General features: G+C 48.3%; 1 protein-coding gene across 3 annotated transcripts; it reads right to left on the minus strand.

Moving 5' to 3' along the window:
- Window positions 1–1070: 1070 nt before the first annotated feature.
- Window positions 1071–16252, minus strand: LOC141126628 (rho-related GTP-binding protein RhoG-like). Of its 3 annotated transcripts, none has more exons than XR_012241417.1 (3): window positions 16034–16252; window positions 2380–5733; window positions 1071–2081 (listed from the first exon to the last, which is right to left on the minus strand). XR_012241417.1 is itself a non-coding variant. In XM_073612548.1 (2 exons), exon 2 carries the CDS (start codon window positions 5703–5705, stop codon window positions 5136–5138), a length of 570 nt encoding a protein of 189 aa, XP_073468649.1. In that variant the 5' UTR covers window positions 5706–5733; window positions 16034–16252; the 3' UTR covers window positions 1071–5135. The 3 variants fall into 3 exon arrangements, 1 of the variants encoding a protein (XP_073468649.1); XR_012241416.1 differs by having other exon boundaries at window positions 1071–2328; XM_073612548.1 differs by having other exon boundaries at window positions 1071–5733.
- Between the last annotated feature and the right edge of the window lie 576 nt (window positions 16253–16828).

The following is a 16828-nucleotide window of genomic DNA, read 5'->3' on the forward strand; positions in this document are numbered from 1 at the left end:
GAAGCATAGGAAACAAAGTACATGTTACCCGGTTTGCTGAACTTTGGTTGCTAGGGGCAACGACCGCTAAGTTACCCGTGTACAAGTGATCCCGGACGAGCCCCCAAATGTAGCGGTACCCCCGTAGGGGCTGCTAAGGCATGTGGCCCACGTCACTTAGCAGCCCCTACGAAGTACCGCTACATTTGGGGGCTCGTCCGGGATCACCTGTTCACGGGTAACCTGACGGTCGTTGCACCTTACGGGGGTACCGCTACATTTACTATGTTTCAGTTTGTGAATGAACAGGAAGCCTCTCAGCACAGAACTCCTCCCATTCATTTCCTGTGCAGTGCAGGTGAGGCGTCCAGAGAAAGGGACGTGTGTACCTGAGCTTTGGGGTGCACACCCTAATCCAATTGGCTGCAACACACCCAGTGCCGGGACAAGGTCATCTAGAGCCCATGGAGAACATGCCAAACTGAGCCCCTCCCCCCAGATGTATGAGCATTTTGTGTCAGCAAAAATCCCCCCCCCAAAAAATAATTGAGCACTAATCTGCATTCTTACCCTCTAAATATAAATTTCCCCTCCTCCCAGTACAAATCCTCGCTCCCAGCAGAAATCTTTGCCCCCCCCCATGCCCCCGACCAGTTCAAATCCTCTCTCTCTCCAAAACCCCCTGCAGAAAAAATCACCCCTCCGAGGACAAATATTCTCCCTCCACTCCAAAGCCCCCCTTACCAGCGCAAATCCCCCCCCCCAATTACCCCCCCTAGCGCAAATCCCCCTCCTAGCGCAAATTCCCCCCATTACCCCTCTTAGCACAAATACCCCCCCAATCATCCCTACTACCATGAATCCCCTGTCCCCCAAAACAATTCCTCTTCTAGCGCAATGCCCCTCCAACCTCTACCAAATGGCCTAGCACCCCCCCCCCCCAATGTTCCCACCTAAAACAATGATTACCCCCTGCTGTTCCCCCAATTCCCCTCTCCCAACACAAATTCCCCCCCCATCAATCTCCTTGTGGAACCCCCCACCCCCCTCCAGCTCACATGATACCACAGTGCCCAGAGCAGCCGCCCCTCCTGCCCAACTCTTGTCCCGGCCCTGCGCACCCCTATGTGTCTATCTATTGGGGGTAAAAGAGTGGTAGAAATGTAGCGGGGGCATTCCCTGAGGCCCCTCTAAGTGGTAGGTATACTGTATGTGTACCCCAATACTTCAAGTCACCCACAATTTAGTTGTCCCGTCTTATACTTTTTTATTTGCTCTCTTTTTGCTCATTTTTTACCCCCTGTGATTATCAGGTTCCCCTCTCGGGGGGGGGAGTTTGGTGTGGTTGCGGTCTCCAGTTTCCTGACCCCGTGATTGGGGAAATAGAACTTGTATATAAAGTGAATGACATGCGTTGTGGTTCTACAATCTATTCATTGGAGGGAAATGTATGATGGGTTTATTTATGTCGTCTCACAGAGCCTGAGGAAGTGCGATATTTGGAACCCACGAAACGTGTCGTGAAATGACCGTAGAGATCCCCCCCCCCAACTTTTCCATTCAGGATCCTTCAAATCACTTGGTGGCATATTGGTCCAGGATGTGGTGGACTTTTCTATGTCTTTTAAAATCCAAACACCTGTGGTGTATATGTATAGAAATCTGGGCACCCTTAAAGTCTCGGAGAGTAAGAGAGACCTGTCACTCTAATACTGGGACCCCATCATGAAGTGTACCCATCACCCCCCATACAATGTTCCCATCACCCTCCATGTCATCCAATGTACCCATCACCTTCCATGTCATCCAATGTAGCCATCACCCTCCATGTCATCCAACGTACCTATCACCTTCCATGTCATCCAATGTAGCCATCACCCTCCATGTCATCCAACGTACCCATCACCCTCCATGTCATCCAACGTACCCATCACCTTCCATGTCATCCAACGTACCCATCACCCTCCATGTCATCCAATGTACCCATCACCCTCCATGTCATCCAACGTAGCCATCACCTTCCATGTCATCCAATGTTCCCATCACCTTCCATGTCATCCAATGTACCCATCACCCTCCATGTCATCCAATGTACCCATCACCTTCCATACAACGTACCCATCACCCTCCATGTCATCCAACGTAACCATCACCCTCCGTGTCATCCAACGTACCCATCACCCTCCATGTCATCCAACGTACCCATCACCTTCCATGTCATCCAACGTACCCATCACCCTCCGTGTCATCCAACGTACCCATCACCCTCCATGTCATCCAACGTACCCATCACCTTCCATGTCATCCAATGTACCCATCACCCTCCATGTCATCCAACGTACCCATCACCTTCCATACAACGTACCCATCACCCTCCATGTCATCCAATGTACCCATCACCTTCCATACAACGTACCCATCACCCTCCGTATCATCCAACGTACCCATTACCCTCCATACAACATATTTATCACTCTCCATGTCATCCAATGAACCCATCACCCTCCATACAACGTACTCATCACCCTCCATGTCATCCAACGTACCCATCACCTTCCATGTCATCCAACGTACCCATCACCCTCCATGTCATCCAACGTACCCATCACCCTCCATGTCATCCAATGTACCCATCACCCTCCATGTCATCCAATGTACCCATCACCCTCCATGTCATCCAACGTACCCATCACCTTCCATGTCATCCAACGTACCCTTCACCCTCCATGTCATCCAATGTACCCATCACCCTCCATGTCATCCAACGTACCCATCACCTTCCATGTCATCCAACGTACCCTTCACCCTCCATGTCATCCAATGTACCCATCACCCTCCATGTCATCCAACGTACCCATCACCTTTCATGTCATCCAATGTACCCATCACCCTCCATGTCATCCAACGTACCCATCACCCTCCATGTCATCCAATGTACTCATTACCTTCCATGTCATCCAATGTACCCATCACCTTCCATGTCATCCAACGTACCCATCACCCTCCATGTCATCCAACGTACCCATTACCCTCCATGTCATCCAATGTACCCATCACCCTCCATGTCATCCAACGTACCCATCACCCTCCATGTCATCCAACGTACCCATCACCCTCCATGTCATCCAACGTACCCATCACCCTCCATGTCATCCAATGTACCCATCACCCTCCATGTCATCCAACGTACCCTTCACCCTCCATGTCATCCAACGTACCCATCACCTTTCATGTCATCCAACGTACCCATCACCCTCCATGTCATCCAACGTACCCATCACCCTCCATGTCATCCAATGTACTCATTACCTTCCATGTCATCCAACGTACCCATCACCTTCCATGTCATCCAATGTTCCCATCACCCTCCATGTCATCCAATGTACCCATCACCCTCCATGTCATCCAACGTACCCATCACCCTCCATGTCATCCAACGTACCCATCACCCTCCATGTCATCCAACGTACCCATTACCCTCCATGTCATCCAATGTACCCATCACCCTCCATGTCATCCAACGTACCCATCACCCTCCATGTCATCCAACGTACCCATCACCCTCCATGTCATCCAATGTACCCATCACCCTCCATGTCATCCAACGTACCCATCACCCTCCATGTCATCCAACGTACCCATCACCCTCCATGTCATCCAACGTACCCATCACCCTCCATGTCATCCAATGTACTCATTACCTTCCATGTCATCCAATGTACCCATCACCCTCCATGTCATCCAACGTACCCATCACCCTCCATGTCATCCAATGTACTCATTACCTTCCATGTCATCCAATGTACCCATCACCCTCCATGTCATCCAACGTATCCATCACCCTCCATGTCATCCAATGTACCCATCAACCTCCATGTCATCCAATGTACCCATCACCCTCCATGTCATCCAATGTACCCATCACCTTCCATGTCATCCAACGTACCCATCACCCTCCATGTCATCCAATGAACCCATCACCCTCCATACAACGTACCCATCACCCTCCATGTCATCCAATGAACCCATCACCCTCCATACAACGTACCCATCACCTTCATACAACATATTTATCACTCTCCCTGTCATCCAATGTACCCATCACCCTTCATGTCATCCAATGAACCCATCACCCTCCATACAACGTACCCATCATCCTCCATGTCATCCAACGTACCCATCACCCTCCATGTCATCCAACGTACCCATCACCCTCCATGTCATCCAATGTACCCATCACCCTCCATGTCATCCAACGTACCCATCACCCTCCATGTCATCCAACGTACCCATCACCCTCCATGTCATCCAACGTACCCATCACCCTCCATGTCATCCAATGTACTCATTACCTTCCATGTCATCCAATGTACCCATCACCCTCCATGTCATCCAACGTACCCATCACCCTCCATGTCATCCAATGTACTCATTACCTTCCATGTCATCCAATGTACCCATCACCCTCCATGTCATCCAACGTATCCATCACCCTCCATGTCATCCAATGTACCCATCAACCTCCATGTCATCCAATGTACCCATCACCCTCCATGTCATCCAATGTACCCATCACCTTCCATGTCATCCAACGTACCCATCACCCTCCATGTCATCCAATGAACCCATCACCCTCCATACAACGTACCCATCACCCTCCATGTCATCCAATGAACCCATCACCCTCCATACAACGTACCCATCACCTTCATACAACATATTTATCACTCTCCCTGTCATCCAATGTACCCATCACCCTTCATGTCATCCAATGAACCCATCACCCTCCATACAACGTACCCATCATCCTCCATGTCATCCAACATACCCATCACTCTCCATATCATCCAACGTACCCATCACCTTCCATGTTATCCATCACTCTCCATGTTATCCAACAAACCCACCACCCTCCATGTCATAGGCCATACCAATCACCCTACATACAATGTATCCATCACCCTCCATGTCTATAGAGCTCCATCTGGGGTTTTTTTGATCTAATAAACATTTTACATAAGGAACACATGGGAGAGTCTGTAATTTTGGTCCTTGAGGTCTACGTAGGTTGTGTTTCTTCAGGACAAAGTCAAGTGATCTGAAGTTAACACAAGGAGGTCACAGTGACCAGATCATCATCTTGGAGGCATTTCTTTTCACAGTAAGAGGCATGGATTCTTCTTTTTTACTGGGTTGAGAACGGCTCTCGCTGACTCTGAGAAAACTTCTTGGATGCCTTCTTGGTTCAGCGCTGAGCACTCCATGTACTTCACTGCGTGAATTTGTTTGGACAAGCTGACCCCTTGTTGGTGGGTGATCGGTAGCTGGTTCTGGTCTTTCAGCTCTTTGATGACATCCAGGTTGGTACTTAGATCCTTCTTGGTGCCCACCAGGAGGATGGGAACGTTAGGACAATGGTGACGCACTTCAGGATACCACTTGTGCTTAACGTTCTCGTAAGATGGCAGACTGGCGATGGAGAAGCAGATGATGACGACATTGGTCTGATGGTAGGACAATGTCCTTAGTTGGTCATACTCTTCCTGGCTGGCTGTGTCCCACAAGTTTAGGCTCACGTTTTTTCCATCCACTGTAATCTGTCCAGTGTAGTTATCTAAGACCAGGGAGAGGAACCGACCAGAGGAGGTGCTGGTTTGGTAACAGATGTAAAGAGACGTTTTCCCAACACCGCCATCTCTGATTATCACACACTTGATGGTCTGCATGGTTTCTGTTGTGTCCAATCTCAGCAACCTGGAAAAGAAATGAAGAATCAAGTCAGGTGTACGAAACATCGAACAAATCTGTGAAGGATAAGTCTACCCAAAACCAATACTTTTTATAGACGAGGGATGGACAACCAACTGGCTCCCTTATAACGATCAGGGGAACCAGCAGAAAGATCTCCTTGTATTGAATTGTATGGTGACTGCACTGTCCACCCATAAAGCACCGAGCAAACCCTTGTCACCAATCAAACCCCTTATAATAACTCTAATAATCTCCCCAAAATACTGCAGACTCTTATTCCTCTAGTGGAGTCATTTGAATAAAGGAGAACCCCGACTCTTTAAATCGAGGAGAAGACTCCATCACCATGTCTTCAGCTTGGAGCTGGGAAATGAGAGTTTGTAGAAGATTTTACCGCCCCCCATCCATCAGATTGGGAGTACAGACTCTGGAACATGCGTTCTGATAACTCCGATGTTCATATAGGAGATGTAAACAGATCCCTATAATCCCCCCTCCCCCAGGTCAGGGTGGTGAGGGTGGGGGCGTTGTCCTTACCAACATGGGGACAGGGCGCTTTGCGGGGTGAGGGTCACTCCTGGCAGGGCACCCTCTGTGTTGGGGGTGTGTGATCTGGGAAGTTTGGGGGGGGGGTGAAGTGTTGCCAACCTTGTGAAGGGAAATTTACTGACACAACACATAACATTTACTGACACTTCAAAAAAGTACATAAAATGACAATTTTCGGTGAAAATATAAATATTTCAGCTACAGACATGTAAGGAGTGAGATCAGCAATGTGTAGAAGAAAAGACAAAAATATATTTCTTCATTTATATGAAGATCAGGATAATATAACCCAACACAGAGTTCCCCCTTATATCAGAGTCTGCAGAGTTCTCCCTTTATATCAGAGTCCACAGTGTTCTCCCTTACATCAGAGTCCACAGTGTTCTCCCTTACATCAGAGTCCACAGTGTTCTCCCTTACATCAGAGTCAACAGTGTTCCCCCTTACATCAGAGTCCACAGTGTTCTCCCTTACATCAGAGTCAACAGTGTTCCCCCTTACATCAGAGTCCACAGTGTTCCCCCTTACATCAGAGTCCTCAGTGTTCCCCCTTACATCAGAGTCCACAGTGTTCCCCCTTACATCAGAGTCCACAGTGTTCTCCCTTACATCAGAGTCAACAGTGTTCTCCCTACATCAGAGTCCACAGTGTTCCCCCTTATATCAGAGTCTGCAGAGTTCTCCCTTACATCAGAGTCCACAGAGTTCTCCCTTACATCAGAGTCCACAGTGTTCTCCCTTACATCAGAGTCCACAGTGTTCCCCCTTACATCAGAGTCCACAGAGTTCTCCCTTACATCAGAGTCCACAGAGTTCTCCCTTACATCAGAGTCCACAGTGTTCTCCCTTACATCAGAGTCCCCAGTGTTCTCCCTTACATCAGAGTCCACAGTGTTCCCCCTTACATCAGAGTCCACAGAGTTCTCCCTTACATCAGAGTCCACAGAGTTCTCCCTTACATCAGAGTCCACAGTGTTCTCCCTTACATCAGAGTCCACAGTGTTCTCCCTTACATCAGAGTCCACAGTGTTCCCCCTTACATCAGAGTCCACAGTGTTCTCCCTTACATCAGAGTCCACAGTGTTCCCCCTTACATCAGAGTCCACAGAGTTCTCCCTTACATCAGAGTCCACAGAGTTCTCCCTTACATCAGAGTCCACAGAGTTCTCCCTTACATCAGAGTCCACAGTGTTCTCCCTTACATCAGAGTCCACAGTGTTCTCCCTTACATCAGAGTCCACAGTGTTCTCCCTTACATCAGAGTCCACAGTGTTCTCCCTTACATCAGAGTCCACAGTGTTCTCCCTTACATCAGAGTCCACAGTGTTCTCCCTTACATCAGAGTCCACAGTGTTCCCCCTTACATCAGAGTCCACAGAGTTCTCCCTTACATCAGAGTCCACAGAGTTCCCCCTTACATCAGAGTCCACAGAGTTCTCCCTTACATCAGAGTCCACAGTGTTCCCCCTTACATCAGAGTCCACAGAGTTCTCCCTTACATCAGAGTCCACAGTGTTCTCCCTTACATCAGAGTCCACAGTGTTCTCACTTACATCAGAGTCCACAGTGTTCTCCCTTACATCAGAGTCCACAGTGTTCTCCCTTACATCAGAGTCCACAGTGTTCCCCCTTACATCAGAGTCCACAGAGTTCTCCCTTACATCAGAGTCCACAGAGTTCTTCCTTACATCAGAGTCCCCAGTGTTCTCCCTTACATCAGAGTCCTCAGAGTTCTCCCTTACATCAGAGTCCACAGTGTTCTCCCTTACATCAGAGTCCACAGTGTTCTCCCTTACATCAGAGTCCACAGTGTTCTCCCTTACATCAGAGTCCACAGAGTTCTTCCTTACATCAGAGTCCCCAGTGTTCCCCCTTACATCAGAGTCCACAGAGTTCTTCCTTACATCAGAGTCCCCAGTGTTCTCCCTTACATCAGAGTCCACAGAGTTCTCCCTTACATCAGAGTCCACAGAGTTCTCCCTTACATCAGAGTCCACAGAGTTCTCCCTTACATCAGAGTCCACAGTGTTCTCCCTTACATCAGAGTCCACAGTGTTCTCCCTTACATCAGAGTCCACAGTGTTCTCCCTTACATCAGAGTCCACAGTGTTCTCCCTTACATCAGAGTCCACAGTGTTCTCCCTTACATCAGAGTCCACAGTGTTCCCCCTTACATCAGAGTCCACAGAGTTCTTCCTTACATCAGAGTCCACAGTGTTCTCCCTTACATCAGAGTCCCCAGTGTTCCCCCTTACATCAGAGTCCACAGTGTTCTCCCTTACATCACAGTCCACAGTGTTCCCCCTTACATCAGAGTCCACAGAGTTCTCCCTTACATCAGAGTCCACAGAGTTCTTCCTTACATCAGAGTCCCCAGTGTTCCCCCTTACATCAGAGTCCCCAGTGTTCTCCCTTACATCAGAGTCCACAGTGTTCTCCCTTACATCAGAGTCCCCAGTGTTCCCCCTTACATCAGAGTCCACAGTGTTCCCCCTTACATCAGAGTCCACAGTGTTCTCCCTTACATCAGAGTCCCCAGTGTTCTCCCTTACATCAGAGTCCTCAGTGTTCCCCCTTACATCAGAGTCCACAGTGTTCTCCCTTACATCAGAGTCCTCAGTGTTCTCCCTTACATCAGAGTCCACAGTGTTCTCCCTTACATCAGAGTCCACAGTGTTCCCCCTTACATCAGAGTCCACAGTGTTCCCCCTTACATCAGAGTCCACAGTGTTCTTCCTTACATCAGAGTCCACAGTGTTCTCCCTTACATCAGAGTCCACAGTGTTCCCCCTTACATCAGAGTCCACAGTGTTCCCCCTTACATCAGAGTCCACAGTGTTCTCCCTTACATCAGAGTCCACAGAGTTCTCCCTTACATCAGAGTCCACAGTGTTCCCCCTTACATCAGAGTCCACAGTGTTCCCCCTTACATCAGAGTCCACAGTGTTCTCCCTTACATCAGAGTCCACAGTGTTCCCCCTTACATCAGAGTCCTCAGTGTCCCCCCTTACATCAGAGTCCACAGTGTTCCCCCTTACATCAGAGTCCACAGTGTTCCCCCTTACATCAGAGTCCACAGTGTTCTCCCTTACATCAGAGTCCACAGTGTTCCCCCTTACATCAGAGTCCTCAGTGTCCCCCCTTACATCAGAGTCCACAGAGTTCTCCCTTACATCAGAGTCCACAGTGTTCTCCCTTACATCAGAGTCCACAGTGTTCCCCCTTACATCAGAGTCCACAGTGTTCTTCCTTACATCAGAGTCCACAGTGTTCTCCCTTACATCAGAGTCCACAGTGTTCCCCCTTACATCAGAGTCCTCAGTGTCCCCCCTTACATCAGAGTCCACAGTGTTCTTCCTTACATCAGAGTCCACAGTGTTCTCCCTTACATCAGAGTCCACAGTGTTCCCCCTTACATCAGAGTCCACAGTGTTCTTCCTTACATCAGAGTCCACAGTGTTCTCCCTTACATCAGAGTCCACAGTGTTCCCCCTTACATCAGAGTCCTCAGTGTCCCCCCTTACATCAGAGTCCCCAGTGTTCCCCCTTACATCAGAGTCCACAGTGTCCCCCCTTACATCAGAGTCCTCAGTGTCCCCCCTTACATCAGAGTCCACAGAGTTCTCCCTTACATCAGAGTCCACAGAGTTCTTCCTTACATCAGAGTCCCCAGTGTTCTCCCTTACATCAGAGTCCCCAGTGTTCTCCCTTACATCAGAGTCCACAGTGTTCTCCCTTACATCAGAGTCCACAGTGTTCTTCCTTACATCAGAGTCCACAGTGTTCTCCCTTACATCAGAGTCCACAGTGTTCCCCCTTACATCAGAGTCCACAGTGTTCTTCCTTATATCAGAGTCCTCAGTGTTCCCCCTTACATCAGAGTCCACAGTGTTCCCCCTTACATCAGAGTCCACAGTGTTCTTCCTTATATCAGAGTCCTCAGTGTTCCCCCTTACATCAGAGTCCTCAGTGTTCTCCCTTACATCAGAGTCCACAGTGTTCCCCCTTACATCAGAGTCCACAGTGTTCTCCTTTACATCAGAGTCCACAGTGTTCCCCCTTACATCAGAGTCCCCAGTGTTCTCCCTTACATCAGAGTCCACAGAGTTCTCCCTCTACATCAGAGTCCACAGTGTTCTCCCTTACATCAGAGTCCACAGAGTTCTCCCTCTACATCAGAGTCCACAGTGTTCTCCCTTACATCAGAGTCCACAGTGTTCTCCCTCTACATCAGAGTCCACAGTGTTCTCCCTTACATCAGAGTCCACAGAGTTCTCCCTTACATCAGAGTCCACAGAGTTCTCCCTTACATCAGAGTCCTCAGTGTTCCCCCTTACATCAGAGTCCACAGTGTTCTCCCTTACATCAGAGTCCACAGTGTTCTCCCTTACATCAGAGTCCACAGAGTTCTCCCTTACATCAGAGTCCACAGTGTTCTCCCTTACATCAGAGTCCCCAGTGTTCTCCCTTACATCAGAGTCCACAGAGTTCTCCCTTACATCAGAGTCCTCAGTGTTCCCCCTTACATCAGAGTCCACAGTGTTCCCCCTTACATCAGAGTCCACAGTGTTCTCCCTTACATCAGAGTCCACAGTGTTCCCCCTTACATCAGAGTCCACAGTGTTCCCCCTTACATCAGAGTCCACAGTGTTCTCCCTTACATCAGAGTCCCCAGTGTTCTCCCTTACATCAGAGTCCACAGTGTTCTCCCTTACATCAGAGTCCCCAGTGTTCCCCCTTACATCAGAGTCCCCAGTGTTCCCCCTTACATCAGAGTCCACAGTGTTCTCCCTTACATCAGAGTCCCCAGTGTTCTCCCTTACATCAGAGTCCTCAGTGTTCCCCCTTACATCAGAGTCCACAGTGTTCTCCCTTACATCAGAGTCCGCAGTGTTCTCCCTTACATCAGAGTCCTCAGTGTTCTCCCTTACATCAGAGTCCACAGAGTTCTCCCTTACATCAGAGTCCACAGTGTTCCCCCTTACATCAGAGTCCACAGTGTTCCCCCTTACATCAGAGTCCACAGTGTTCTTCCTTACATCAGAGTCCACAGTGTTCTTCCTTACATCAGAGTCCACAGTGTTCTCCCTTACATCAGAGTCCACAGTGTTCCCCCTTACATCAGAGTCCACAGTGTTCCCCCTTACATCAGAGTCCACAGTGTTCTCCCTTACATCAGAGTCCACAGTGTTCCCCCTTACATCAGAGTCCTCAGTGTCCCCCCTTACATCAGAGTCCTCAGTGTCCCCCATTACATCAGAGTCCACAGTGTCCCCCCTTACATCAGAGTCCTCAGTGTCCCCCCTTACATCAGAGTCCACAGAGTTCTCCCTTACATCAGAGTCCACAGAGTTCTTCCTTACATCAGAGTCCACAGTGTTCTCCCTTACATCAGAGTCCCCAGTGTTCTCCCTTACATCAGAGTCCACAGTGTTCTCCCTTACATCAGAGTCCACAGTGTTCTTCCTTACATCAGAGTCCACAGTGTTCTCCCTTACATCAGAGTCCACAGTGTTCCCCCTTACATCAGAGTCCACAGTGTTCTTCCTTATATCAGAGTCCTCAGTGTTCCCCCTTACATCAGAGTCCACAGTGTTCTCCCTTACATCAGAGTCCACAGTGTTCCCCCTTACATCAGAGTCCTCAGTGTTCTCCCTTACATCAGAGTCCACAGTGTTCCCCCTTACATCAGAGTCCACAGAGTTCTCCCTCTACATCAGAGTCCACAGTGTTCTCCCTTACATCAGAGTCCACAGAGTTCTCCCTCTACATCAGAGTCCACAGTGTTCTCCCTTACATCAGAGTCCACAGTGTTCTCCCTCTACATCAGAGTCCACAGTGTTCTCCCTTACATCAGAGTCCACAGAGTTCTCCCTTACATCAGAGTCCACAGAGTTCTCCCTTACATCAGAGTCCTCAGTGTTCCCCCTTACATCAGAGTCCACAGTGTTCTCCCTTACATCAGAGTCCACAGTGTTCTCCCTTACATCAGAGTCCACAGAGTTCTCCCTTACATCAGAGTCCACAGTGTTCTCCCTTATATCAGAGTCCACAGTGTTCTCCCTTACATCAGAGTCCACAGAGTTCTCCCTTACATCAGAGTCCACAGTGTTCTCCCTTACATCAGAGTCCCCAGTGTTCTCCCTTACATCAGAGTCCACAGTGTTCTCCCTTACATCAGAGTCCACAGTGTTCTCCCTTACATCAGAGTCCACAGTGTTCCCCCTTACATCAGAGTCCACAGTGTTCCCCCTTACATCAGAGTCCACAGTGTTCTCCCTTACATCAGAGTCCACAGTGTTCTCCCTTACATCAGAGTCCACAGTGTTCCCCCTTACATCAGAGTCCACAGTGTTCCCCCTTACATCAGAGTCCACAGTGTTCTCCCTTACATCAGAGTCCACAGTGTTCTCCCTTACATCAGAGTCCACAGTGTTCTCCCTTACATCAGAGTCCACAGTGTTCTCCCTTACATCAGAGTCCTCAGTGTCCCCCCTTACATCAGAGTCCTCAGTGTCCCCCCTTACATCAGAGTCCACAGTGTTCTCCCTTACATCAGAGTCCACAGTGTTCTCCTTTACATCAGAGTCCCCAGAGTTCTCCCTTACATCAGAGTCCCCAGAGTTCTCCCTTACATCAGAGTCCCCAGAGTTCTCCCTTACATCAGAGTCCACAGAGTTCTCCCTTACATCAGAGTTCACAGTGTTCTCCCTTATATCAGAGTCCACAGAGTTCTCCCTTATATCAGAGTCCACAGTGTTCTCCCTTACATCAGAGTCCTCAGAGTTCTCCCTTACATCAGAGTCCTCAGTGTTCTCCCTTATATCATAGTACACAGTGTCCCCCCTTATACTAGATTCCTCAGGGTTCCCCTGTACTCTGCCCTGCTGACCTCACATCCTTGGCCTCTCTGACATGTTTTACTGCACCCCCCAATCAGAGAGGCTGGATCTGGCCCAGGTGTAAGGGGTAACTCTGCGGATGTAAAAGGAAATGCTATGGACCATGATTAAAGGAGGAATGCTGCAGACTCTGATGTAAGGGGGAACTCTGGGGACTCTGATGTAAGGGAGAATGCCGGGGACTCTATTGTTTGTGTGTGGGGGAGGGGGGGACTCTGGTGACCATAAGCAGAGACCACCTTCTGCAGAGTGAATGCACTAAGGTAAGGGGGAGGGGAGTACTAATATGTAAGGGAGTTTTATACCCGTGTCCCCCCCTTACATCAGTGACCCCTCCCCCACAGAGACAGTGTGGTGACTGGTGAGGCACTTCTTCATAGAAATGATCCTTCTTTACCTGTGCATGGGGTGTGTCCTGTGCAGGGGGTGTGTCCTGTGCATGGGGTGTGTCCTGTGCATGGGGTGTGTCCTGTGCAGGGGGTGTGTCCTGTGCAGGGGGTGTGTCCTGTGCAGGGGGTGTGTCCTGTGCATGGGGTGTGTCCTGTGCAGGGGGTGTGTCCTGTGCATGGGGTGTGTCCTGTGCAGGGGGTGTGTCCTGTGCATGGGGTGTGTCCTGTGCATGGGGTGTGTCCTGTGCATGGGGTGTGTCCTGTGCAGGGGGTGTGTCCTGTGCAGGGGGTGTGTCCTGTGCAGGGGGTGTGTCCTGTGCATGGGGTGTGTCCTGTGCAGGGGGTGTGTCCTGTGCATGGGGTGTGTCCTGTGCAGGGGGTGTGTCCTGTGCATGGGGTGTGTCCTGTGCATGGGGTGTGTCCTGTGCATGGGGTGTGTCCTGTGCATGGGGTGTGTCCTGTGCAGGGGGTGTGTCCTGTGCATGGGGTGTGTCCTGTGCAGGGGCTGTGTCCTGTGCAAGGGGTGTGTCCTGTGCAAGGGGTGTGTCCTGTGCATGGGGTGTGTCCTGTGCAAGGGGTGTGTCCTGTGCAAGGGGTGTGTCCTGTGCAAGGGGTGTGTCCTGTGCAGGGGGTGTGTCCTGTGAAGTTCTGGCACCTCCAGCACTGAATGCATGTAATAGTGTGGGGTGTGCTGGAGGGTCTATTGATATTGGCTGCTGGGGGATCTATTGTCACTGGTGGGGATCTGATTTTGTGTGAGGGTCTATTGTTGCTGGAAGGGATCTACTGTTGAGGGAGAGGTCAATTTTTACTGGCTGCTGGAGGATCTGTTGTCGCTGCTGGGGGGGGTCTAATGTTGCTTGGGTGGATATTTTGTTGTGGGTGGTTCACTGTTGTTGCTGCGGGGAATCTATTGTTGTTGGGGATCTATTGCTGGGATTCTATTCCTGGCTGCAGGGGATCTATTTTACTGCTTTTCTTTTTATCATTAACATCTTCCATACAAATGATTTAGCACCACAAAATGATAGGATTAAGGCCCCCCAGGATTAGGACCCCCCCCAGGATTAGAACACCCCCAGGATTAGGACACCCCCAGGATTAGGACACCCCCAGGATTAGGACACCCCCAGGAATAGGACACCCCCAGGATTAGAACACCCCCGGGGTAAGGATGCCCCCAGGATTAGGACACCCCCAGGAATAGGACACCCCAGGATTAGGGCCCCCCCAGGATTAGAACACCCCCGGGGTAAGGATGCCCCCAGGATTAGGACACCCCCAGGAATAGGACACCCCAGGATTAGGACCCCCCCAGGAATAGGACACCCCCAGACATGTTATTGAACGGAATAAGCATACAACAGGTACAGGTCATGGTGGGTATAAGAGGAAGATGGGAAATATAAGAGGTGTGGGGGGAGAACTAGGGGGGCTCCCCACAATGTCAGCAGGCCATGCCCTCTATATGTACATCACACCTTTATATCAGGACTCTAGTCAGCAGAGCAGCTAAGAGTATTCCATAGACATGTGCATGTCGTTTCATTCTGAATCAAAATTCAGACAAATTTTTCATTATTCGGAAATTCGGATGCATCTGAATTACAATAGTAACAAATTTAAACGAATCCGAAATAACGATTCAAATAAAAAAAAGCAGACGAACTTTGTATCAAATTAAATTGGAAAACAAATTCGAATCGAATTTGAAAAAAATAGAAATCGATTTTTTAAAAAAGAATACAATAAAATAGAATATAAAATAATAAAGCAATAGAATAAAAATAACAAAAAGGGGAGAATAGAATAGAATTTAATAGAATGTAATAAAATAAAATAAAATATGACCGTCTTCCAAAATTCGAATTCGAGAATAGAATTCAAACTAATGGAAACTAAAATAATAGAAAACAATAGAACAGAATAGAATAAAATAATAATTTCTATTCTGTTCCATTGTTTTTCTATTCTATTATTTTCTTTTCTATTCTAAATCTTTTCTATTCATTCGAATTTGAATTCATTCTACACAAAGTTCCAATTTCGGAAGATGGTTATATACAGTATATATTATATTTTATTCTATTCAGTTCTATTGTATGCTCTTATTTTTTATTCTATTATTTTCTATCCTATTCTAATCTTTTCTATTCAAATTCGATTTCATTCTATACAAAATTTGAATTTCTGTAGAAGTTTATTTATTTATATATAAAATTATATTTTTTTCTGTTCTGTTCTGTTGTTTTTCTATTCTATTCTAATATATGTTTTCGAATGCGGTAGAATTTTTTCGAGTTCAGTAAATTTTTTTTCGAATTCGAATACGAAACGAAATAATCCCGAAAACGAATTAAACGAATGCAACAAATTTAACTAAACGAATTTAGTTAACGAATCGAAACAAAACTAAACAGATTTTTTCATCCTGCACATGTCTACTCCAATAAATCCTCTTACCTCAGAAGCTTTCCTCCTTTCCTGTACGTTCCCTCATCCTTTTCATGGCATTGATCTGAGGGAAGCACTCAAACTGCGTTGGGGGTTGGGGTGACGCCACAACAAGGGGGTGCGAGGATGAGCTGATCCACCAATGTGCCCATCAAGGAGCATTTACTGGATATGTTCTTTTGGTTGTTATGATGCAAGAGGAAGAAGGCGGGGTCATGTGGGATGACATCATCCGTACATTGTGAAATCACCCGTCCAAAGCCTGAGAGCTTCAGTCATGAGCAGGAAATAAGGAAGGGAGGGGGAGGGGTGGGTGACCTGACAGCCAGTATTTGGTGGGGGGGCAGACAAGTCATACAAATTGATCGGCATGTCAGAGAACTGCAGTAAAAAATAAAAAAGGGGGGGGGGATGCGATTAAAAAGAACAAAATAACAAAATTGAAAAAAAATAAATGTTGCCACCAGTGAGTGTTCCTGATCGCTGCCATGCCAGACAGGATGTTAAAAAATATTGTGGGAAAAAAACCTAATTTTTTTACATTTTTTAATTTTCCAAAAAGTTGTGGCAAAAAAAATTCCATCTTTGAAAGAAGCCGCCATGGTTCTTACTAAATACCTTGGACTGTCTACTTCCCACAAAGGTGTGATTTGGGGGGGGGGGGGTGACGGACCCCCCATACTGAAGAGGAGTATGTCCGCCGTATACGCTTCCCTTGCCCGGTACCGGAGCGATCCGAGGTCCCTCAGCCCACCCAATCATTGGTGGAGATATCGGTGTGGGGTGGAAAACATAAGACTGTTT

Source organism: Aquarana catesbeiana, linkage group LG02, assembly GCF_042186555.1.
Source record: "Aquarana catesbeiana isolate 2022-GZ linkage group LG02, ASM4218655v1, whole genome shotgun sequence".
Lineage (NCBI taxonomy): Eukaryota > Metazoa > Chordata > Amphibia > Anura > Ranidae > Aquarana > Aquarana catesbeiana.

Excerpts from the sequence above, each read along its gene's own strand:
- LOC141126628 (XM_073612548.1), bottom strand. The coding sequence starts at position 5,705 with ATGCAGACCATCAAGTGTGTGATAATCAGAGATGGCGGTGTTGGGAAA.